Here is a 25806-nt window from a genome sequence, read left to right on the forward strand (position 1 = left end):
AAAAGATTTAAGGGCACCAGGGTATTGGTTTCAGCTGGATAAAATAATTAAAAGAACAAAGACATTTTTATTTCGCCCCTGTGTCTTGCAATCAATGCGCATATTTTTTATTTTGCATAAAGATCCGCAGTCTATCCATGATATACAACAGCAATTCCTCAGCTATATTACACAGACTGGCAAATCTACACGTGGAAATATATCATTCAGAAATAAAAGGGAGAAAACACTTCGGATTGCAAAGGGTTGATCGGATGATATAGGGTTCTGGATAACAGGACCCAATTATTGTAGCCGCCAAGGAAATCGTACAGCGGGGGTTGAATATATTTCCAAATCGGAATTGCGGTAATTCGTGGAGGTACGGTTTCATAACGAAAGGGTTAACGGGATCGAAGTTCTGGATCGGATCGAGGAGGGTGGCAGGTGCTTCGATGAAACGTGGGCGTCCATGAGAGCAGCGGTGGTCGTCGGCTGGTGGTTCCCGTCGACGGTAGAGGTGGACGAGGAACGACGTGGATGACGAGTCGTCGTCGCCGCGTGTTCCTGGTGGGGGGTTCGGATCTATCGCGCAGGCGTGCGACCGTCATTTTGACGAAGCCATGGAGCCGCCGGCGCGCCATACGAACGACGACGGGTCGCGCACTACGAGTAGGGCGCTGGTCGGCTCCGAAACCCCGAAGAGGAGAAGGTAGAAGAAGAAGAAGACAAGAAGAAGGTGGAGTAGGAAGTGGCAGCTGACTACGACGATTTAAATCAAGACGACTTAACTTAGCACCAGCCAGTGCATCGAGGTGTAAACCGAAGGTTTACCGAACAACCCGAGGAGACACGAATCTCGGTCGAAGGGACGGAACGAAGGTTGATCGAGGACGCAAGCGAACCAAGCGGACAGGATGTCTTCAGCGATCGCTAAAGCTTCCAAGTACACGTACCGCTCCTCCGGCGATGGTACCGCCAACGTTAGCATCGAATACAGCGCTGACCTGACCGCTCTCTCTAGGCTGGAGGTAGGTTCCCCTGAAAAACGGACCCTCCATTTCCCTCTTCTTTATCCTTATTTTCGATATGGACTCATAATACTGCTTCGTTCCTCGCGAATATGTCAAAAATATTTCAATCTGTCCTGACCGAGCTTGAACTCGGGTCTCACATTCGTTCGATAAAGGTTTCTCGTAGGTTAGAGCAACGGAGCACTACTATGGCCAGTTTTTACAGTACTCGTAAGACTCATAGAATCCCAGGGAACAGTTTCTTAAATTGGCAAATACACAAAGGGAACAGGAGATCGCTGATCAGAATTTCGGAGAAAGAACGTCAACCGAAGAAAGATATCTTGCGATACGTAACGTGTCTCGTAGCATACTCGATCAACAAGAAGAATTGCGAGATGTCGTAGCAGGTCGAGAATAAGAAAAGATAATTCGACACGATACTAAGCGGAACAGGATTCGGAACGTTTTGTAATATTCTGAAAACGAGTATCGTTCGAACGAAATTCTAGTCTCCGCTCGGAAAAGGACTCGGATCAAGAGGAGACGGCAGGGAAAGTCTCGGTACTCGAGGAAGAACGAACCGAAAACACGACTAGAGACGCACAGATAAAAGAGAAAAGCTCGAGCCGCAGCGTTCGAAGAGAAGGGAAATCGGCCGGACAATTAGTGATTGTCGCTGGTGAACCCGGGTAACGTAGATCAGTGACCGATTTCGCGGTGGGGACAGTGTAACGGGAGAAAGTTCAGTGACCATAAGGGATATTAGTGCCAAACCCTGACGAGGAAAGTGCCGTAGACGGTTCCGTGGCTATCGGATTGCTCGTGTACGAAAATAGTCGGTGAATATCGGCCCGAAACGACGATCGTGCCGGGACACACCGAAGTGACATCTTCGAGGCGTTCGCGAAACACTCGGGACAACCGGATGTTGGTCGATGCCCCGTCGGTTCCGGGGTATCCCATCAGCTCGCTTCCCTCGGACCACGAGGAACGTGGAAACGTGCATTCGCCTACTCCGTCCAAGTAAGATTGCCCTTTTTCGCCGGCCGGACCGAGGCCGAGTCGACGAACGAGTGCACGTTCCCTCGTCCCGTTGAAAACGACCCCGATCGACGAAACACTCCTGTTCCCTCGAGGACGAGCCCGTTCGGAGGCTGTCCGTCTTTCTGAAATACCGAGCGTCCGCTCTTGGATATTTTCGTCGGCCGATTACGTAAAGCTGCGACCCCACCGTAAACGAGCCCCGTGGCACGCTCTAATCCTTTCATGCCTCTCGTTTCAGGACAAAATCCGCCTGCTGCAGGATGACCTGGAGTCTGAGAGAGAGCTGCGTCAGAGGGTGAGTTCCGCGAATGCTGCTTTTCTTCCCCCTACCCCTCCTCGTTTCATCCACCTGCTGTAATTAAAACCGTTGCCCCCGGTCTACAATCTTTTCCATCTGGACGTCGAAAGAATTTCTTCGAATGGAACCGTCAACGGGGAGGAGGTATTCTAGGATCGTTTTCGTGGCGCTAAAATGGGGAGAGACGGGGACGCGGTTCCGGAACCGAAATAAAAATATCGAGGCCACGGCGATAAACGTCAACTCGGGGACTTTATGTAATGTCGGTATTGTGAATTTTCAAGCTGATACGAAAAAATAAAAGCTTACAGCGGCCTGCTCCGTCACAGAAGTGGGGAGCAGTAGGTCGAAATGTCCAGCTCACGAGTCGCGTCTATTTTTGGGGATGCGCACCTCTACAGCGAACGAACCCGCATTCCTTTTTCGTGTTCGTGGCCCGTGCAACGTGTACCGTTTGAAGAATATCTCGCTCGACCGAAAGATTCTCCCGAGCGGACAGAGACGCGTCGATTTTTCGGCTCGTTGGAATCGTTGTTCGCGCAACGGACGTCCGAATTTTCAACGCTATCTCGCGGTCCGGTTTGCGAGCCTCTACGCTCCGGGTATAAATAAATTCCAGCGTTCGGAAAATTTCGCGTGAACACCGGGGTTATGTTACGGGGAGCTTCTCCAGTTTCATTGTTCGTTAAAGTCCCGCTGAAAATCACATTCATACGTAACGCTCGCCGGGATACGTGACTTGAACGGGTGCCAGGCGACGTTCTTCTGAGTCACAAAAACCTGGAAAATTATGATCGCGTTTAATACGGTTTACGAGATAGATCACCCTCCTACGTCGTACAAAGTCAACGCGGCGGGGATGCAAATACGGATTACGTAATTTCACAAATTACTAGAGCGAACCAGCATTTTCAATCACTTCCGATTGTCGCTGAATAGCGTTTCAGCTTTTCAACTAAAAGTTTTACTAACTTGCGCGATCACGTTAACTGTCCCCTCTGCTTCTTACACAGTGCATCGCAAAACTATTTACAAACTTGCAGACTTTGTTATGTCGCGCTCTGTACTACATGAACTTTTTACCAGACTTTACGGCCGCATTTATAATTTGTAATTCTGTTGATCCAGCTCAATTTTGAGCGTTGTCGCTGTCATTTCCATCTCATGAAATGTCTGATCACACGCTTGCTCGTTCCGTTGCGCTGCAATAGGGATGAAGGAACAAAAAAGAATGAATTAAAAGGGAATATAAAATTTCCGATCGGTTTTACGTTTTATTAGAAAACATTTTATTTAGAAAACTAGTCTTTCGTTTGCGGAATGGCTGGTAACACAACCTCGCCGTCTGAAACTGCAAAAATGATCGGCCACGGTGAGCAAAATTCGATCGAGACGAGCAATTTTCTATTAACGCTACTACATTCTCTATTAAAGCTACGAGCAATGTTTACGTTACAAATTCGTGGTTTTTAAAGGCGGCGATGATTAGGGGAAACGAACGTTCGTCTAGAGTCGGTAAATGCAAGGAAGTATGGAGAAACGCGGTGGTTTCCGGAGAAGGGACAGTTATGGCGATGTCGCGGGATTCTCTTTTCCCAATAAACGCCTCGTTTGTAATATGAATAAAGCTCCCGATATAGAGCCGGTTCGTCCGGAATTAGATCGTTCTATTCGCGGTCCGAAGAAACCTGACGTCAAGCTTGCACCGAGCCGTTCGCGTCGTTCCTCGAGGCCTCTTTCCAAAACAATGCGACGCATCTCGATTACACTCGACACGCATCAACATGTTCCGACTGTGCTATACTCTTCCACCACAATGACTCCGTTCGATAACTTCACTTAGCAGCAAACAACCTACCCTGTGTCTGCTGAAGCGCGCATTCCGCTACCTAAATCGCGAGATCGAGAACTGACGTGCGCGAACTTCTTCCACTTAGACCAACCACATACTTTTTTTTTTAGAATAAAACATTCGAATGGCACAATGTCAGCTCAGCTTTTGATTTATTACCGTGTATTACTATATCGTCGATGATTTGCTTCGATCAGTGCGGACATTTTGTGAGAGGAATATTCCCCTTCCAATTAACCGCTTGACTTTTATTAAAATTTGCGTAGTGCCTGGACTGCGGATCTTTGCGCAGAATTGTCTGAAGCAATTGCAAGAAAAATAAGATTTTCGTAAATTCCTCCGAAACGTTTTTTCGATCACGGGCGCATAGTATCCGCAGTTTAGTATCGGCGCGGTGTAACATTAATTTTTTTCTCTTCATACGTCACGTGGTTTTGTAGATCGAACGCGAGCGCGCTGACTTGAGCGTGCAAGTCATCCAGCTGTCCGAACGTCTCGAAGAGGCCGAGGGTGGAGCTGAATCTCAGGTAATCTTCAAACGTTTGTTCGCTTGCGGAATGAACAATCGAGATATTCGAACGAATTAATTAACCTTGTTTTTGCTTCCCCGACAACGCGCAGTTTGAGATCAACAAGAAAAGGGACACGGAACTGGCCAAGCTGCGCAAACTACTCGAAGATGTTCATCTTGAGAGCGAGGAGACCGCACACCTTCTGCGTAAGAAACACCAAGAGGTCGTCGTCGATTTCCAGGACCAGATCGATCAACTTTCAAAAGCACGCGCCAGGTTAGTATAGCAAAAAAACATACGCTGTTCGAAATTCTATTCTGCCTCGACGCTTTTTCTGTGCACGCGACGTTGTTCGGGGGAAAATAAGTAAGTAAACAGCATCGTTTTACGAGTAAAATTTAATATATTACTCTTCACGCGTACAGAAAATATACACAGAAAATTTGGTAGTCTGTTTTCGAATTTATATATCTTTTCGGGGTAGATTGTTTCTATCGGTGTGCCAATTTGATGCGGTCAGACAAATTACGGTGGGGACAACGAGAGTCGGATGAGATAATCATTCTCGAGATGATATTTTATTCTGAAATACCTCTTCTCCGCTAATTATACCTCGGAGCGGTCTAATCGTTTCACCTTTCGAAATCTCTCTTCGACTCGAATTGAAGATTAGACACGGTCGAAACTCCACTTTCTGAAGTTTCGCTACTATTTTTAACGGTCTATTTTCCGCGCTAACCGGCCGAAACGCGCGGGCTTCGCAGCGGTCGGCACCGGAATCCTCTCCGAGTGATATTAAATTTAAGTATCAAAGCAAAGGCGCGATAACATGCTGTCGGAAGTGAACCTAAACACGCTCCGTTCCCCGTGCGGAATTCCCCCGATAGCGAACAAACGAAATCGGAACATCAATAAACCGTGGTTAATTATATACACCTGTGAAAATAAAATCGCGGCTGCGGTGCGCTCGTGGAGCTCCCTCCCCGCTCTTTGAGGTCAAAGCGCGGGAACGTCAATAAACAGTCCGCCGGAAGTTCGAAGGTGTCCGAAGCCCTGCGTCGAAACGCGAAACGCCAACGGAGCACCGGAAAGTTCGCTGGTTCGCGAACAGTTACGGAGAAAACCGGCGAGCGCAGAAAAAAACTCGGAGGGATGAACGGGGTTGAATCACGGCGGTTCCGCGGCGTTAATTATAGTGGGCACCGTGGGGAACGAAAACGTATTCGAAAATTGCGGGAATTATGCTCGACGATACTGGCCACCGGCCAAGCTACCAACTTACTCGCACCTGAAATACGCGTTCGACTGGTTCCCTCGGATTTTCTAAACATAACCCGCGTCCTTTTCGACGTCCCGGCGCCCCGACACGCGGCGTCGCGCTACAAGGACGCATACACTTCGAAAATTCGCTCGACTGTCATCGGGACGCCGTCTATTATCTCGTTGACTTTGTCCGCCTCGCCGGTGAACCCTCCCCGCTTCGAAAATTACGTAATCCTGTTGCGTAAACACAACCCAGAGGTGAAACAAAGAGACTGAACGATTCTACAAACTCTCCGATGGTCCTTCCACCGCGAGCGATCTTCAATTTGCTTATGCAAAGTTCTTCCATTTTGTTTTCTTCCGTGTGCTCCGCAAAGAGGAAACAAAGTTTACCGACGTGGTCGAAGGACTTTGCGGTCATTGATCTGCTCGATCATTGTTCGATCACTCTGACGATCTAAGACCGTATTATTATATTATTTAAATATCGAGACTGTATTTGACACGTCAACGCCTATTTGAATTAAGCTAATTACGCGATCACCGATTTTCACTCACCCCAGCGCAACGGGTAGTGACAGATCAAGAATTCTCGGTGAAACCGGATCCCGAGGGATTCCGTTCTAAGTGTACCTTTCAGTGGTAGCAATTACGACATTTATGCGTCAACGGCGTCGCTTCGAAGTAACAGCTAATTGCCTCTTAATATTTCAACCGGCAAAATAGAACGGGTCCGCGCGCCATAACGGTGGCCGGTAATAATAAATGGAAGGTATACTGCGAAGGGGCTGCTCCGGGATTGCATCCAGAAAGTGAAAATTCTTCTACGCCCTTTTTCCCCCGTTTGAGTCGCGCTAGTTGAAAGGGACGCGCGCGTGGCAAAAAAGTGTCGAGATTTAGCGATTTCGCAGACCGCCGGAAAAAGTTTTCCACCTGTTGGTCTAGAAAGGGTGTTTTAAACGCTTTTAAAATAGACTCGTCTCGCCGTTCAAGTCGCTTTCGCCACTTCCTTCCACCTTTTTGTTATTCGCCCCTGTCTTATTATCCCTCCCCCTCTCTCTGCCTCTGTCTCTTCACACTTTCTTCGGTATCGTGTACGATCTGCTTCAGTGTCAACGAGAGACTCCCCTATTCTTAGATCCGATCATCATCGCCCATAAATCGGGGATTGAAATTCTCGAAATTTCATTCGATCAGTTCTCGTGCCCCGTTTTGTCTGAAACGTGCACAGAAATCGTTACAAACGTCAATGAAGATATTCGTCTCAACTTCAACTATAGAATAAACAATAAATAAAAAAAGAAGGAAAAGTAGGCTGCACGCATTTCTCGGACTCCCCCTCCACCGTTCTCCGTTTTCCTTTTTCCTCGACCTCGTTTCCAAACTTTCAGCTTTCTCTCGACGATTCTCTTTTTATCGCGACCCCCTCGCCCTCCCCCCTTTCGTTGGCTCTGTTGCCCCCTCTATCGTTCTATGTTTCTCTCTCGGCCTCCCGTTTTTATTCTCTCGGTCTCTCCCTCCGCGTGCCGTTTTCCTCGCTCGCTACTCGCCTCGGCTTATGACTATTTTTAACCGTGCGAGTCGCGCGGCAATCCTCAACCCCGTGTTACCGCGCCATATTAGTACAGGCGGCTAGCCCGGATCCCCACTATCCCCGGAATCGGCCGACACCTTACACCCTCTGTTACGTGTAGGTGGACGATACGGTGAGGACTCGATTTTCTCTACCCCTCCCCACCCCCTCCACCCACCGAGATGCTATCGGGACAGATAACCACAGGACGTTAACACCTTCTCTCGACCGGATGCAATCAAACGAATCGCGTCGCCGCTCCCCGACATTTTTCAGGATTCAGCGAGTCACCTATTATCCGAAAACTGCATTTGCTTTTCCGATTCTACCACCAGTCGACGCGTACGCTTCGTCTGCGCACACGCGCAAATTTTTAACAAAAACGAAACTCTCTACCACCGCAGATCAAACGACCAGTTTCATACTTTTTATATTAGTTTTATTTTTATTCGAGATATAAACAAATTTAGCCCCGTAGTTTTTGTAAAGTACCAGGGGGAGCCATCTATCGCCTAAGCGTTTCGTTACTTTTTTGATTGTATCATCTGTTGGGAAACACCACCACCTCGTATGGTAGCCATTGTAGTTATTCCAGTAGGCAGCGATCCTAAGCGTCGTTATTATTAGCATACTATTTTCTAAATGTTCTGTATAGAACCACTGAGTCTCATGAAATAAAGAAAATTAACGCAATAAAACCAACACAGGTATGAAAAGCCATTCAAAGCTAAACCAATCTATCAGATATTGTTAAAAAAAAAGACTGTATGCACAATTTGCTTATAGAGATATGATAAAAATTCGATTCAATTTTCGAGTTGCCTAGAATGGAATCATGAGCTTGTAACCAATCTAACATATTTAGAAAGTATCTGTCATTAGATGCTACTGTTTTTTCTTTTCTTTAGAATCGAAAGTCAAAGGTCGGAAAAGATTTATTTTCAACAAATCTGTTTGTTCTGATTATTTCGTTTATTTAATTAATTCAAGTTAACACAAAGAAAAGATTTAGAAGACACGTGTAATTTTATATATTTTAGGAAAACCTTATAAAACGGCACTTGTGCATAGACCATTTATGGTTTTATTCACTGTGATCATCGTAAAGATATTGCCCTTTATGAAGCGGTACGTGGGATCAGAAGCTAGCAAGTTAATCATTTGTTTCTCGAAATAATTTTTCAATTTCGTTGCATCTCAAAGCCAGCAAAAATCTGACCACTCAGCTTTAAATATAGCTTCTTAAATCAGCTTAAAATAAATAAGTTTCTAGGAAAAATCATTGAAACGCTGCCAGAAAAATGGGACATAGTCGTACGGAATGACAACGACTGTCATAGATTGACGTCGAGATAAACGCATTCTGGCAAAGTCGAAGTAAGAGGGGCGAAAGAAAGGGAGAATGTTTACATCGGAGGAAGAGGAGAAAGTTGATATTTTTTTTCTTTTAATGAATGATTGAAACTTTTCAGGGCCGACAAAGAAAAATCGAAATTCCAACAAGAAGTCTACGAACTCCTCGCTCAACTGGACAATGTCACCAAAGAAAAGTTGATGTCGATAAAGACGGTGGAGAAGCTCGAGATCCACGTAGCCGAGCTCAACGTGAAGATCGAGGAACTGAACCGCACCATCATCGACGTCACCAGCCACAAGACCAGGATCTCCCAAGAAAACATTGAACTGACGAAGGAAGTGCAGGACTTGAAGGTAAAATCTTTACATTAACCCTTAGCACTCGAATTACGGCTGTAAGGCTCCGCTAAAAATTACTGTATCATTATTCAAAATATTTGTTACATTATTGTCTGTATTGAATAAATTACTAAACACCTCAGTATTGTGCGAGTAAATCGCACCATTTTCGTATGTATAACATGAAAAAGAATGTATAGAAGGGAAATATTCTAGATCGGAAGAAATGTTTCGTTTTCGAGTTAAAATAGCTTTGAGTGCGAAGGGTTAATCTATTCGTACTATAACTGCTACGATTTTTATTATTAACCGAGAAACACTGACAGTACGACGCTACAAACCAGTCACACTTAGTACGCTGAAAATTTGAAGTTAAAAATAATACATTATACAAAGCAATATTTGATTTTAATACTTTCAGTAGTAAAATTAACATTAATTTAATTTTGTTTCACAATATTCGACAATTTATATCACCGTGTTAGATAATTCGTATATCTATTGCGCCTGGAGCGTTGATATTTATTTGTTAATCGTAATTTATTCGTGATTTTAGGTGTCCATTGAGAACGTTGTTTATCTGAGGACCCAGATCGCTGGACAGCTCGAGGATGCTCGTCGTCGTCTCGAAGATGAAGAACGTCGTCGTTCATTGGTTGAAGCCTCTTTACATCAGGCACGTGTCATTTCAATTTGTTGAAGCTCTGACTTATTGTCAATACTTGATATAACCATTCGGCCCCGAGAAATTCCAAGAAATCTGATGTAGAATCTGATAATCACTTGCAAGGGAAAAGGAAATTATTTATGCGTTAACCCTGTTACAAACATTGGTCTACGATAGGAAAAGCAAAGTTATACCTAATTTGTCACTGTACCAAATAGATATAGTTTCAATATCAAAGAGTAACAAAATCGACATTATGTCACAAGAACAAATATTATTAACAGGTCGAATCGGAGTTGGAATCCGTACGCATTCAATTGGAAGAAGAATCCGAAGCTCGTTTGGACATTGAACGCCAGCTGGTCAAGGCTAACGGAGAAGTTCAAGTATGGAGATCGAAATACGAAACCGAAGCCAACGCTCGCGCCGAAGAGGTAATTACACTAAATTCGCATTAACAATCTTGTTTTTCCGGAATGAAGAACCGCTATCGTCGCAACATTAATATTGTTGTTAAATCTTTTAGGTAGAAGAACTGCGCCGCAAGTACGGTGCTCGCATCCAGGAACAAGAAGAACAGATCGAAACTCTGCTGGTGAAGATCAACAACCTTGAGAAGCAAAAGTCGCGTCTGCAATCCGAAGTTGAAGTTCTGATCATTGATTTGGAGAAGGTACGATCGACTGTTAACCGCAAACTGCATTTTTAAGACTAACATTACCAATTTTATGAAGACAAATCACATTTCATATAAGCGTACGACATTCGATAATTTTGTTTGAACGATTCAATGGATGCCTGCAGGCCAACGGAACAGCCCGCGAGCTCCAGAAACGTGTGGAACAATTGGAGAAGATCAATATTGAAATGAAAGCACGCTTGGAGGAGAGCATGTCGATGTACGAGCAAAGCCAACGCGACCTTCGCAACAAGCAACAGGAACTCCAGCGCACCAACTGCGAGCTCGACAAGACTCGCGAGCTGAAGGACCAATTGGCGCGCGAGAACAAGAAAATGGGAGGTAATTGCGGTCAAATTACAATTCCTCTAAATTATTCCAAAAAGAACCACAATGTTCCTGTATAATCTCGCTATTAGTTCTGTTCTTTCGACTTTTCTGTTTCCATACGAGAGATGTTTCTTGTCAATTTGTACGTAACTAATTATTCGATTACTTCGCTTCAGATGACCTCAACGATGCCAAGAACCAACTGGCCGACATGAACCGCAGACTTCACGAGCTGGAACTCGAGCTTCGTCGTTTGGAGAACGAACGCGAGGAGCTTGCTGCCGCCTACAAGGAAGCTGAAGCAGTAAGTACAATGAAAACGTGTTTTAAAAAAACTGAACAATGAACGAATTTAACCGTCCACTGTCCCAGAATCTTTCGTTGCTGCGGACGAAACGAAAAGTGTCAATTGTTGAGGCTAAAAATATTTACAAAAATATTGTATTTTCAAATCTAAATGTTCTGCTACTCAACTTGTCTGCTTGAAAGAGAATTTTAATAGGTTGAAAATGGCTCTAACTTCCTTGCAACTAATTACTGCAGTAAATACTTGATGAAACATATCAATTTCAGGGCCGTAAGATCGAGGAGCAACGTGCACAGAGATTGTCTGCCGAGTTGACTCAAATGCGTCACGATTACGAGCGTCGTATCAGCGAAAAGGACGAAGAAATTGAAATCATCCGGTGAGTACAAGAACTCGATACAATTAGCAAACGTTCCTCCGAAATTATCAAACTACCTGTTAGCGTTAACCTAAAGTAAGGACTATCGACCATACAGAGAGTACGAATTTTCAGTTGCTCACGGTCTATGATGCAATCGATTTTATTTCCGGTACAACCACCGTGCGTTACGTGGCCTATTAATAAAGCGCGTTTAATTTCGTCGTCGATCAACGCGATCGATTAATCACCGGTCGGTGTTTTCCGACCTATCAGACGTTCAAGGGAATATCCTGTCCCGATCTAATTATTTATTTATATTCGCGAGATGTACAACGGTGGCGCGACGCCAAAGTCGACGTCGAGCACGTCGACGACTCTTGTTTGGCGCAGATTCGCATTGGAACAGCGACGCTATGCAACACCGATCAGTCGATATATCGATTATATCACTGTGAATGGACTCCGAACGGAATGAATCATGGCAAAGAATTCACATCCTGATGAAACCACTTCTAATTTCTATTGTTATTTATCGGTGATTCAGACGATCGATATTCTACAACATTAATGATCGTTTAATAGAATGGCTGTGATAATTCATTCAAATAACGTAGAAGCAACTAACTGTTAAGTAAGCAATTATTCTTGCGAAGTTTAGGTTTCGAAACCATGAACGTTACGATTGTACAATTGTGGCAGTAGAATACGCGCGTTATGGTCAGACATACTGCTCTCTATAACCCGTGGAAGCTGTGCGAAGACAATCACCGTATTGTGTTTACAAATACGGTAAGTTTTCGGAAGAATACTCATGAAAATTCTATAAATATGTACATTCAATTGAAAAGGGAATATAGAAATAAATAATGACGGAAAAGAAAATGAATCATGGAAATGTTAAAAGAAATGAAGACTTGCAAGAAACGACGTGAAGATTTTAGAAAGAAGTGATAAATAATACCTGCAAACATTGAAAAGAATCGTCAATCGTATCACTTTACTGACCTGTCTTGAGTCATGATCAAATATCGCGTGATGCTGGTGCACGCGCAGCACACGAAACGTCTATTAATAAGATCGATCAACCGCGCGATCCAATTATTACCGGGAGGTGCTGATTGGCCGTCCCCAATGTGGCAACCGCAAGAAAAACCTACAAAAGATACCACCGCACTCGGTCGGCCCAATTTTTCGTGACCGTTCCATTGTAAGTGTCAACCTCCGATCATCCGACTATGAGAAATTCGTAAGTAGAAAACGTTTCTATTTCCACCAGCGAACGCCGGTTCCCGCGGAATTCTCGAAAACGAACGATCCTCGGACGCGGCTCTCAACTTCTGAAAAACGAACAATAATTTCTCTTCAAGGTAAAGGTTGGATAACGAATCGACACAGAGACGAACGAAACAAAAATCATCCGAGTCGAAACAGTTTAACCTGGAATAAGATCCACGATTTTCATCGAATAGGAAGAAAATAAGGTAAAACCTGAAGAACCAACAGTTCCGAATCTCGAAGAGAAAAGTACCCTGCTCAGAATCGAAAAAGATAGAACCGGTGTCGGTCAGTCCTCAAGTCAGAATCCTCGTCGTGAAATAAAAGAAGGAATCTTGTCAGAGTTCGCAACAAGAATAGTTGATCTCTTCCTCCCGTGGGAAGAGGGTCCTCCTGGTTCAGGACCAGCATAAAACGCTGTAAAAATGGCAGGCTCGCTGCCTCCTCTGTACGTCCCCTTGGAGTCAAAATGGAAACACTGGCCCACTTATATCTACGACATGAATTACAAATACGGGATAAATTTCTATCAGCCGATGATCGATTACATAGACAGAAAAGGAAGATCGTCGACGTTGCCCTACCGCGACTATCGCATTACGTGGAGGACAGAGCTGCCGGAATTGCCCTGGTCCGATGGCAGACTTCTATGGGGAGAGAGGCCGGTGGAACCATACTCGAGGCGCGAGCTGATCCAACACGCGATCGACGCGGAAGATCAGGCCAGAGAGCACCTGCGCCAGTTCAAGGTACGCATAAACAAATGGTGGTCGCGAGCGGGATGAAGCAAGCGCGGGAAACGCGGACGGCCCATTTCGTTAGGCGCCGTGCAACTTGACGACTGCCTGACCTTTTCGGTTTCTAAATTTGGTGCTGCGGAAGCGGCTGCTGCTACGCCCTGCACCTGGGTCGAAGATGCATGCCCTCGTGGCGCCTTTCGACCGCTCCTCCTCAGCTAGATCTTCAGGGATCGCTCCGATCCGGGATGTCACGGTCACTGGGAACTGACGAGCGGTTCCTCGCGTTTTCGATAGCCGCTTTCGCGACCTTATATTTTTGTGGGAAAATTTGAGGGAGACAAAATCAAGTCAGAGAGAAATTGATTTTAAATTTTAATGAAATCTCTGGTGCACATATTTTTTGAGCTGTTTAAATTGAGAAAAATCTTTGTGGTTCCGAAAGCATAAAACTTTATATTTTTATGGAAAGATTTCCTGAGGCGGTCACGCTTTATTAAAATATCCAGTCAGTTTTTGAGGGTTTCTTAATGTGACAAAGATTCGGAACAATTTAATTGAAAATGTAGAGCACAGTTCTTATGTTTTTCACTTTATATACTTACCTTGCCACGTTACTTGCTAATTGATATTGATGGCCAAAGAGTAAATTGTCGTGGTCGAGTTTTAGACGGATGGCATCGAAGGTATTCTCAATTGCAAAATTTTACATCGATTAACAAGATTTGTGACTCTGTTATGACAAGCGAATAAATCTTTGAATTACCAATGCTGCGCGCAGGCATACTTAAAATAGAATCTCTGTGCTTGCCTGACGTGTTTCACCGGAAGTCATCGTTACACGATCTGTCGATAGATGATCCGTCCAACTTCGCGTTGGCTCTGAAAATGTCTTTAAAATAAACGATGACGTGTGCAAACAGTAACAACAAAATAGGTTTGGAAATACCGAAAGCATTCTCTTTGACGAAATAATTGAATTTTGTAATTATCTCGATCTTCGGTTTTTCCAGTGACCATATTTAACTATTTATTAGTACCGAGGTTAAATGAACAATCGCATTGAAAAGAACTGCGTCTCGTGACTCTCTTGGAAATTACATTTTTCAATATCAACAACTTTCGAACCATTCTCTTCGACGCGTTTCAATAATTCAAATAGTATTTGTGGTATTGAATTTACAAATTGTTTATAACCCGAAGAATTTTTTAAAACTCGTTCACTTAATTCTGCGTAAATGTGCCAATGCTTGAGCCATTCATTTGCCAAACCGATTAACTCCGCGACGCAAACAATACGAAAAGGTTGACGAAATAATACAGTAAATAGTAAAATTATTTCGTAAATAAGTATTATAAAATTATTTCGTAAATAAGTATTATAAAATTATTTCGTAAATAAGTATTATAAAATTATTTCGTAAAGTAAATTTTCTTAGAAACTCCTTACAGCTATCTTGACCCGTTTGCATCATAAGGAAATATGAAAGGAGGCCTTTATCACCAAACTTTTTTTTTTATTATATTTAAGTAGAAAAATGACTACAAATAAAAGAACTTCATGTTTCAGCATTATAAGAAAAAATCAGAATTACTACTTTCATCTCCAACACCACCCTCCATTTCTATGTTTTAGCTAACGAATAATGATAGTGACCAGGAAAATTGAGCGTATATATACACTAATGATGCAAATGGGTTAAAGTCAACAAATTTTTTCGAGATTTTAAATTCGTAAATAGTAAATTGCAAAATCTCAACAAAATTTGTTAGTGTTAAGAAAGCTGTAAGGAGTTTCTAATAAAATTTACTTTGAATACAAAAAAGGTCTCGACCGAATGATTTGATAACAAACTTGAAGAAATTTAAAGGGAACAGTGAATCGTTTTGGCCTGCGAATGGCTCGCTTATGAACAAGACAACGAAGCAGTAAGAACATATCGATTGAACGAGTAATTGCATCGTTTTCTAGAGATCGCTGTGGATCGATAGTTGCGGCCGCTTTCGGTCCGCAACCTCCCCACTATCGGTACAGATTAATTTAAGACCGTCGAGTTGCACGGTGTCGGCTGCCAGCGCGGAAAGTCCGCAGGGTAAATTGAGTGGCCGCCGTGGAAAGCGGAAATTCCTTATCTCCGATCGTTATTAATAACATCGGTCACCTGCCATGCCGACCGAATCCGAGATCGCCGAACGGGGACAATAAAAATATCGCGGAAGCAGGACCAGCACCCCTGTTGGCAGCGAATAATTATTCGGACCGTTCGTTGTAGAACCGATCCCGTGGCCGGTGTTTGCCAAATCGCGTCGTACCGCGGGTATGCAGATGAAAAATCCATCGCGCCCGGGGCCGGGGATCCTGGTAGCTTGGTGGCTGGGATTGGCAGTGGTCGGCCACAGTCTCTAGAGAGAGAGTCGATCGAGTGGTTGGTCGGCCACTTTCGAATTCTGGACCGCTGTGGCTAAGTTTAGTCTGAGCTCGGACGTATCCGACCCGTTCTCGACGGTTCTCTCGGCCCTCGGCGAATCGTGTGTCGCGAGACTCGCGTCCGGCGATCGCTCGCGCAACGCGGAGCTTTCCCCCTCGCGCGCCAGCCAGTCCGCGCTCGAGAGAACCCGCTCTGACCTCTGATCGTGTTCCGTTCGAAGGTAGCGAATCGGTCCGACTTCAGTTTGTCGAAGACAGCGCAGGCCAGCCACGTGACCAGAGAAGTATTACCGGGGAGGTTAGAGGCAATCCGGTTGAGTCCGTGGAGTTTGTTCGCGGAGAGCGCGCGGATTAGGAGCGAGGCTAGACGTCTGCAGCGAGAAATGGCCGCCATCGATCTTCAGTGCTTAAGGGACATGCAGGCGTTGACCGAGGCTCGAACCACCCTCGATCAGGCGAAAACGTTACGCGGCAAGTCCGCGAAAGCGATCGAGATCCAGCTCCGCGCGGAGGCTATGAAAAACCTGAACAAAAGCCAGGAGCTCGCGGACCTGAGAAAAGCCCAGCTGCTCGACCAAGCGATCTGGGAGGGCAGGGAGCAGCTGAGAATGTCCCGAGAGCTCACCAGCCATCTCGATATCGACGAGGCGAGGCTGACCGCGCCGTTGGACAACCTGAGCAGGGAACTGAAAGGATACGAGCAGAAATCCGCCAACTATTTCCTGGACAAGAGGTACCGACACCCCACCAGACCGAGCCGGTTGTACGGATGCCTGGGATAGGGTCATCTTTCCATTGGACCCGCGAATGCTCTTTTGTAGATAAGCGTTGTAGTTACTGCCGGTAAGATCTGTGCGACACGGAGATGCGACGAGGATGAACAATAAATAAGAGACTTTCGATATTAATCTCGACTGGTTTGTTTCACGGGGAACACGTAGATCCGGTAGCTTGCGTTCGTCGAACGACACAGGTGGTTGTCGTGATTCCACCCGGGTTCCCGTCTCGACAAATTTTTCTTCTCGTTTTTCGGCTAGAACAGCTGCCATTTCGTACTCTCTGCGACCTAGAGTCTAGGCCTTTTAAATCGTCGAAGCATCGTAGTCATGCTACGCGACAAACATCGACGAGCTAATTTTAACACCTCCCTTGTGCAATTATAACATGTCACACGACAACTCTAATCTGTATCTAATGAACATAAAATGTGCAGAATTTATCAAAACAAATGGACGGGGTAGAGTTTCACCGTTACCAATGTTAAAGATATATTCGTCACAGGATTTATTGTAATAAACAGTGAAACCTTCTCCTCCTATGCTGCCTGAAATCTGTGCTAAAACCTGTACTGTGCTAATAACTGAAACAATGAGGTATTTTCTGTCGTCTTCGTGACTTTTCACGAACTACGAAAATATTTCTTATAAAAACTGAATGCATCTCGTTTGATTAACGAACCCAAATTTCAACCCACCTAATGCATCTCCATTGCCAGTCCAGAAGTTTCTGTCGGAATAATACAACGGAAACTAAATGACTAAATTACTAACAGCAGACCCGTATCCCCTCGTCCTGGAAATGTGTCCGAAACGCTCGCGGAGAACTGATCGCGGTTTCGGTGTGTTCGCATGAAACGAAATAAATTAGCAAGCAGACCAGCATCGAGATCGAGCAGCTGAACGCCCGCGTGGTCGAGGCCGAGACCAAGCTGAAGACCGAGGTGCAGCGCGTGAAGAAGAAGTTGCAGATCCAGATCACCGAGTTGGAGCTGACGCTCGACGTTGCCAACAAGAACAACATCGATCTACAGAAGACCATCAAGAAGCAATCGCTCACCTTGACCGTAAGCACAGCACGCACCCGTTAAAGATGACAAGCGTTTTGGCAGCTCGTGATCCGAAAACGTCGCTTATTGTTCTCAGGAACTGCAAGCCCACTACGACGAGGTGCAACGCCAACTGCAAGTTACCCTGGACCAGCTGGGCATCAGTCAACGACGCCTCCAATCGTTGACTGCCGAGCTCGAGGAAGTGCGCGGCAATTACGAATCTGTAAGTGTTCGCCGACAAAAATACACCACAGTGATGTGGCACCCTAAACGAGAGGAACAATCGATTCGATGAAAAATAAATCGAATCTTTATTTTCACTTTACCCGTGGAATGATGCGACTTCGTTGCAGCCATTCGAATTCTTACATATGAAAAATTTTCATTCGCGTACGTTTGCCCTCTCCCTCTGGGCCTAAATACAGCCAACAATTGAAACTAGCTGCTGGAAAATTCGAATTTAGATCCAGTTCCACAGAACGAGAAAGTAAACCGCACGAGTTACTCCAACATCTGTTTCGCGGGGACATTGACAGACACCATCGTTTGGTTCGGCTGAATTCTACTTTCTAATGACTCTATTAAATGTGTTAAACAGGCCCTTCGTGCGAAGAGAACCGTCGAGCAACACTACGAGGAGTCGGTTAGCCGCATCAACGAACTGACCACCATCAACGTGAACCTTGCTTCGTCGAAAGCCAAGATCGAGCAAGAATTGTCAACGTTGGCCGGCGACTACGAGGAAGTCACCAAGGAACTGAGAGTGAGCGATGAGAGATACCAACGAGTGCAGAACGAGCTGAAGCACACTGTGGAGATTCTGCACGAGGAACAGGAGCGCATCGTGAAGATCGAGGCGATCAAGAAGTCTCTTGAGATTGAAGTGAAAAACTTGTCTGTCAGACTGGAGGAGGTTGAAGCTAACGCTATCGTCGGAGGCAAACGCATCATCAGCAAACTCGAAGCTAGGGTAAGGCGCATTAGATATTGTAAAACCCCTTGAATAATCGTAATTAACTATTCGCGCTCAATCTGTACAGATTCGCGATCTGGAACTCGAATTGGACGAGGAGAAACGCCGACACTCCGAGACCGTGAAGATCCTCCGCAAGAAGGAGCGCAACATCAAGGAGGTGATGATCCAGGTCGAGGAGGACGCGAAGAACATCGCGCTGCTGCAAGAATCCCTGGACAAGGCCAGCCAGAAAGTCTGCATCTACAAGAGACAACTCCAGGAACAAGAGGGCATGTCCCAGCAGAGCGTGACCAGGGTCCGCCGATTCCAAAGAGAATTGGAAGCCGCAGAGGACCGCGCTGACACCGCTGAGAGCAATTTGACTCTGATCCGCGCGAAACACCGTAGCTTCGTCACCACATCCACCGTGCCCGGTTCCCAGGTGTACCTCGTCCAGGAGACGAGGTCTGACCTGTAAAAATGCCACCGTCATCGACACCACACCCTTTGCCACTTCGAACACCACCACGTCGTCTTTAGAAACGTATGTACCATCTCTGTCCCTCCGATTTCTTGCCTCGATATTATCTGGCCATTCGATCAGCAACATCGTCTCTCATCTCACTTCAACTCAGGCCCGGGCAACTTCTTCCCCGCTGTCGCTTCACGACTCCCACTACCAGTGTACCGGTTCCCCCACCATCAACTGTGTGTTTGCCTCACGTGACCGCGTGACTGCGAATGCACGCGTGCACATCTACAATCCACAGGAGTTCGGTGGGGAGGAACCAGGAGTAGGGAGAGGAGTCGTTTGTGGCTCGCGAGCCGCAAGTTGTCCAGGCCTGCTTTAACTAATGGAGAAACATCTATTAGAAGTAGAACCTCTTTAAAAATTCTTTACGCGTACGTTCAATCCAGAGGCGTTTAATATAATAATTGAACCGTGTTCTATCAGTAGACTGCAAATCTTATGCGCCTACAATAAAAATGACTTGTTGAAATGTAAAATAGTAAACTCACAAGAATTTAAGTGAACTCATTGGAACTATTAACCCTTTGTTGTTATGGGAACTAATAAGCCTAAGCTTTTCTGATTTCAATAGCCATTTGGAAAGTCATTTCAGAGAGTCGTTCGACTGAACTCGAAGAGAGGAATGATGTGAATAAAATATTCATAGTGTTTTTAAATTTCAGGCGTAACGAGAAACCGACGAAAAAAAAACAAGGAAGAGCCCGGATACATCATCATAAGTCAGAAGGGCCGGGAAGAGTTTCCAACGGGCCGCACCGCGAACACCGCGAAGCTAGATGATTAAGGAAACTAGATCACATCATTATTCACCCGTGACAGCGCCCAACGACCCGTCGTAAATTCGAATACATGGCCAACGAGACGCGGTACCCGTCGCAACGACTTTCAAGCAACCAAGAAAAAGCAAAGGCAAATCAATCGCTAAGGCAACAAAAAAATTCATCGAGAAAAGTCATCGTCACTATTCGAACATTTCAAAAGAAAAGTAAATAATAACGCATACAAAACAATAATATACACGCAACGAAAACAATGAAAATTTTCTTCTATTTTCCTTCTATTGTATTGTGCATATCATGACGCGTAAGGAGAGAAACATAAGATTTGAGAGAACAAAGAAAAATATAAATGAGAGACTCGAGATGTAGAACTGCACCTTACGCCTTCTGATCGCGCGTGTCGCACTTGTATTTAAATGGATTAACTTTAATTCTACTTCTATTATTATATACATAGATAGGTACTATTGCCCATACACACAGCTCTCACTGTACGACATACACAATAACCTGTGTCAACTTTAATTTAATAAATAAACTGAAACACGTACGTACGAATTCCGTGGAATATATTACCTTACCTCAATCTTTCTCGAAAATGATAAATTTTCTGTAACACTATACGTATGAAATATTAAAAGTAACTGGCAAACGTTGCTTCATAAAAATGACAACATTCAGTTTGTTGATATTTTTTGCCATTTATATCATCACAAGAGCTATCATGAGGCAAATTTAATCCATTATTTTTTTTCAATGAGTGCATTTTTACTGTTTCAGTAATCGTAAAAAAACCAGTCATTTGATTGTGGTGCTTTTAGTGTCAGAATTGTGTAGTCTTGATATCCCCACACATTTATATCCTTACTTATAAAATTAAGAACAATTATAATGTAAAGTCTGATTACAACTTCTCTATAAACAATGAATAATATGAAACCTCTAGAAACTAATAAAGAGGGCAAAAAAAATGAAATGAAACATTGAGAAGTCCTTGAAAACACAATTCTTCGTTCTGATGAGTGCCATCTATGTCAGAACGCGGAAACTTCTTCCCCACAAACAATTGTAGCACAGGTTACAGACTTAAGGGGCGATTGAAGTCACGTGACTTTTCCAGAATCAGTAGGTCGGTATCTGCTGCACTGTTTTCCTTATGCAAATAGCAGAAAGGAAATGAGAGTGTTCACGCCCGAGATTTTAGCACAGACGAGGTACAGGAGTAGACCAATCACCCAATGTATTTTTTTGTCTCACGTCCGCGGGGCTCTAGAGCCCCCTTACCATTTTTGTGTCACATCCTACCGTATCGGTCGGAACTAATATTGTGGAACTAATATTACAGACGAGATGTAGGAATAGGCACCGACGAGATATTTAGAAAGACTGCCAGCCTTACGGGAGAATTTGTCGCTCGAAAAATACTGTGATTTCTGCTGCCCTCTAGGATAGATTTTATTAAGGATAAACAGAAGGCCAACAACGGTACCTTGTCGGTGCAGAAGACCACTAAGGAAATTCTTGTCGGTGAGAAGGTGAATCATCACGGAACCATATCGATTATGAAATGTTACATTCTCCGACGAACGTATTCGAATTAAACAGATTTTTTTTTTAGTGTTGCTTTTTGAGATTTAAAATATTGAAAGTAAAACTAATATCAAGGAGAAAAGATTCGTAGGAATATTTTATTAAATATTAAGATTAAAGCATAACTTTAGGAAAATCAATTTCTACTTCAAATTTCATATGAGATACCTTAATTTGTAATTTAAAAATATTTCATGAACAAGCATTATTTCCTTCCACTTTTTTCCGCTCCCAGTACCCACCTGGGACCCACTTTGAGGCTCGCAGTTTAACACGGGAGCTGGCAGTTTTTGTAAATATCTCGTCGGTGTCAGCTGGCTTTTCTATGTGGGTAGAGGGCGCAAAAAATCACCAATTTTTACTGATGTCGGTATTTCAGATATCTATAATATGTCGGTCTACTTCTACTCTCGATTTGAAAAAAATTGAATAAATAATTTAATCCCATTCAAGAAAAACATCAAACCTTTAAAATTCTGTAGCTATTCCGAAATACTAAAGAATAAAATATATTTTATTTAAATTGATGCTTTCAAATTGTTAAACTGAATTGCATGAATGCATCCCACCTAATTTCAATAATCGTAAATTAAAAAATGTATAACCTGTCATTTCGACGGGTCCCACAGCCGTAGTGTTAAGTTTTAAATAATTGACCAATAAATGTTTTGATCGTGTGGATTTTGATCACTATTTTGCCAACTTCATTCGCTGTCCGAAATTCGGGTGAACGACCTGAAGCTTCCAATGCATGAAGTGCAGTAATAAATAGTTCTGTGAGTTCTACTAGTCTCTGACGATACTGTGCCGGGATTAGGTTAACGAACAAGTTTCTTCGAGATAGCGGTGTTTGAAACGTCGCCCGCCGATCAAGAAAGGAAAGAACCTGTTCTCGACGTGTCTGGTATGCACTATAAGCCGTTATACCACTCAAAAATAATTGTTATACTATTCTTATGTCAATTCTTGCGCGTCAATGTTACCGTTGATAATTAAATATCTTTACAAAACGTTGCTGAATACAATCAATCGCTTTAAGTTTGAAAAATTTTAAGTATCGATTGAAAATAAAAAATTGATATTGAGTGGTAATTTATACGAAGTTTATTATCAAATATTTCTAAACAGTCTGTTGCTTGAGTAGGAAGTGCATAAACTATTTTGTGCAATGTACAGCAGCGTGTCTTGTTTCGGGGAATCAGTAAAAAATAAGTAGAAAAATCACAGGAAAGTACGAAATCACTGTTGTTCAAATAATCGATAATGGTATTGTGTTCATTTACCCAAGGTAGGATATCTTCTTGCTCGCAACAAAACAAGTAGATAAACTGGTAGCAACAAAAGTTAACAAAACTGTAACGTAAGATAAAATCGTCTATCTGACAGGGCATCTGAAACGCAACCAACGCATAGAAGCGTTGAATTTTTGCGTAAGCAGGGGATCGTTCATGACTCGAAATCGAAAGAGTATTAGTCAATTGGTTAAAACTTGAGCCGAGATAATCGCCAGATTCCGAATAACATGTTATGATTTCGAAATATTGGCTAATGAGGTCGTACATTTCATGTTGCTACTTTTTGCAATTCATTTGATTCGTATGCTCCACTCTAATTTCATTTTGTTTTGTTCAACTTGAAAAGAAAACAGAATAAAAAAGTTATACAAATCAATCCGAAAACGTTTGCTAGAAAAGAAATATCAATGTAACATTTAATCAAATATACTTACAAAAGAAATGTCGATTTTTCATTAGTGTCTTACAATTTTGTCGGTTCCTGTTTATACTTCCTTCACCAACTTTTTTTCTGTAGTCCTACCCAAGGTCCCATTATTTCTGTTTTTGTATGTTCATTCTAGATATAACATACAAAAGATAGGATGTATGAAATGTGCAATTCTTTTCTTTCAAATGTACGAAATGCACGACTGTAGGAAGTATATCATACTTTTTTTAACATTTATCAAATTGTTGACCTCCATCTTATCGGCAGTCGATGGGTAGAGGATCGTAATTCGAGTGAAGTGAATTGCTAATTAATTGCTTCGTGTATTATAATTCCATGTGCAAAAGGGAAAGATGGAATGGTACCAATCAAAATGTTTGAGAGAAGTAACTTTATTAAGACGGTACGGTAGCGGCCAGTTCTCTGTAAAACTATCCGTCTGTTAACGATTTTCACGCATGATTGCTCCCTAAGCGATTTGTTTTCAATTCGATCAGAACGTTCGCGCCCATTTTGCGCCGCGGAGGATGCCCATTTAAGTTTCGAGCGGTAGAGCCTACTTATATTCAAACATAATTCGACTTATTTCACCGTCTAACTCGACGAACATGACTTTTCCTTTTGCACTATCGCAACGACCATTTTCTCTACTTTGCGTAACGGCACGGAGTTCTGTTGATTCTTTTTATCCAATTTTAAGCAACTGCACGTTGCGGTAACAACGAGATCGTCGATTTCTTAAGCACGTACAACGCCTGGTAAGTTTTTCGCTGTGGAAACGATAAGAGAAAACGCTCCTTTGCACGCAAAGCTACTTTGACTTCTGAAACTAGACGCTTTGTCGAGCGCAGAAATTATAACGAACACGGAATGTTTTATAACTTGCAAAAACTTTTTCCAATTGAGCGCAAAAATCTTATTTAGAATCATTTTATAATAATATTATAAAATGTATTATTATGTAAATGTGTTATTATATTTTTTTTTTTTTCTTAAAAAATAGTTAGAATGTTAAGTTTCTATTAGTACACACGTTATTGTAAACTCCGACAGCTTTTGAAACTGACTCATAGAGTTAAAACGTGCCTAAAGGTGGTAATACTATGCTTGTTGTATTAGATAATGCGCGAGTGACGAAGTGTAACACTCAATTTTCTTGAGTTTTTCGTTTAGTTTTCGACGCTTCCGAAGTTTTCTTATAAACATGTGGGCAAATGGCGGCAGTATACATGGATACAATGAATAACTGTTCGATAATTAATCGCTCGATGATATTGAAACAGATGTGAATGCAACAATTTTCATGTGTTGCAAATAGTGTCCAGTGCATATTACGCAACATATTGATCTTAAATTTACAACGCAATTGGAAACATTTAACACACATTACTCATTAGCACGTTTGCTTGAAATGCATCCTCTTTATGAAATATTTCTAAAATACACGAAATAAGTCCCACTCATTTTTTAACGTTGTGTCAGTAAGTGTTATTTACTTCTATCGCGAAAAATATCAAATGGTGACACTCGCAGCAATATGACGTTGATAACAACTCTGCGAATCGTTGTGCATTTATGTCAGCCATACATTTTGTCATCTACATATAAAAAAATAAATATATGTAGTATTAGTAAAATTATTGTCATGGAAAATTTAGGTTGTCTCAAAAGTTTCTGTCGCAATATGCACATTTAATATGTCTATTTGTTAACATTTTATTAGTTTCTAAGCTTCCTTTTATACATACAGCCACGCAGTTTTGTTTCTTAAAAAACTGGGTTGAATGTGCATTGTGCGCATTATAATCGCAAACGAAACGAACTTTTGAAATAACCTAATAATTATACGTGCTTCCTCGTTCTTCTTTGTATGCAATCTATTAATAACAGATATGCTAAACAATTTCAGCATGTTTCGGCGAAACTGTGTCTACCCACAATAACTCCAGCACCGTACATTATGTCGTCTTTGTAAAAGATGAACCTACCTTATTCTATCATCGTTTCGAGAACACAAAATCATAACAGTACATCTTATTTTGAACTAACACTACTTAAGTAAATTGATCGCATACAATATAGACTAAACTATGATTTGTGAAAAACGTGCCATTCGATTAGCTTGATTTTTACAAGTCATATTTAGTATTACGAGGCCTTTCGAAACCCCACAAGAATTTTTTTGAAATATTAACAACTTGTCCGAGTTGTTCATGATAAATTTTTATCAAACTATGGTTTACGTTTTTAAAGAAAAAGTACCACAAAGTACCTCCCTGATTTTTTGCGTACTGCTTCTGGACACATCGAACTAGCAATCAGTCTTGTGTGCCCGAACTTCCCCAAATCGAAGAAAATAGCCGAAACGTAGCGCGTGCATT

At 42.9% G+C, this 25806-nt stretch overlaps 2 protein-coding genes across 2 annotated transcripts; both read left to right on the forward strand.

Annotated features, from left to right (window-relative positions):
- Positions 1-598: 598 nt before the first annotated feature.
- Positions 599-20668, forward strand: LOC143355822 (paramyosin, long form). The gene is made up of 16 exons (XM_076790945.1): positions 599-1010; positions 2278-2334; positions 4630-4716; positions 4811-4977; positions 9010-9247; positions 9789-9908; positions 10184-10333; positions 10426-10572; positions 10704-10920; positions 11085-11212; positions 11482-11594; positions 17664-17859; positions 17939-18067; positions 18443-18814; positions 18885-19343; positions 19994-20668. Exons 1-15 carry the CDS (start codon positions 897-899, stop codon positions 19275-19277), a joined length of 2628 nt encoding a protein of 875 aa, XP_076647060.1. The 5' UTR covers positions 599-896; the 3' UTR covers positions 19278-19343; positions 19994-20668.
- Positions 12669-16924, forward strand: LOC143355824 (paramyosin, short form). The gene is made up of 3 exons (XM_076790947.1): positions 12669-12822; positions 12944-13600; positions 16238-16924. Exons 2-3 carry the CDS (start codon positions 13277-13279, stop codon positions 16796-16798), a joined length of 885 nt encoding a protein of 294 aa, XP_076647062.1. The 5' UTR covers positions 12669-12822; positions 12944-13276; the 3' UTR covers positions 16799-16924.
- Positions 20669-25806: the final 5138 nt, after the last annotated feature.

The sequence above is a fragment of the Halictus rubicundus genome, chromosome 7 (genome assembly GCF_050948215.1).
Source record: "Halictus rubicundus isolate RS-2024b chromosome 7, iyHalRubi1_principal, whole genome shotgun sequence".
Taxonomy (NCBI): Eukaryota; Metazoa; Arthropoda; class Insecta; order Hymenoptera; family Halictidae; genus Halictus; species Halictus rubicundus.

Bases quoted from the DNA above. Each gene is read 5' to 3' on its own strand.
- LOC143355822 (XM_076790945.1), top strand. From the start codon at position 897: ATGTCTTCAGCGATCGCTAAAGCTTCCAAGTACACGTACCGCTCCTCC. The intron at 10,334-10,425 runs GTAATTACACTA...TAAATCTTTTAG, and splicing joins CCAACGCTCGCGCCGAAGAG to GTAGAAGAACTGCGCCGCAA. The intron at 18,068-18,442 runs GTAAGTGTTCGC...TGTGTTAAACAG, and splicing joins TGCGCGGCAATTACGAATCT to GCCCTTCGTGCGAAGAGAAC.
- LOC143355824 (XM_076790947.1), top strand. From the start codon at position 13,277: ATGGCAGGCTCGCTGCCTCCTCTGTACGTCCCCTTGGAGTCAAAATGG. The intron at 13,601-16,237 runs GTACGCATAAAC...TTCCGTTCGAAG, and splicing joins AGCACCTGCGCCAGTTCAAG to GTAGCGAATCGGTCCGACTT.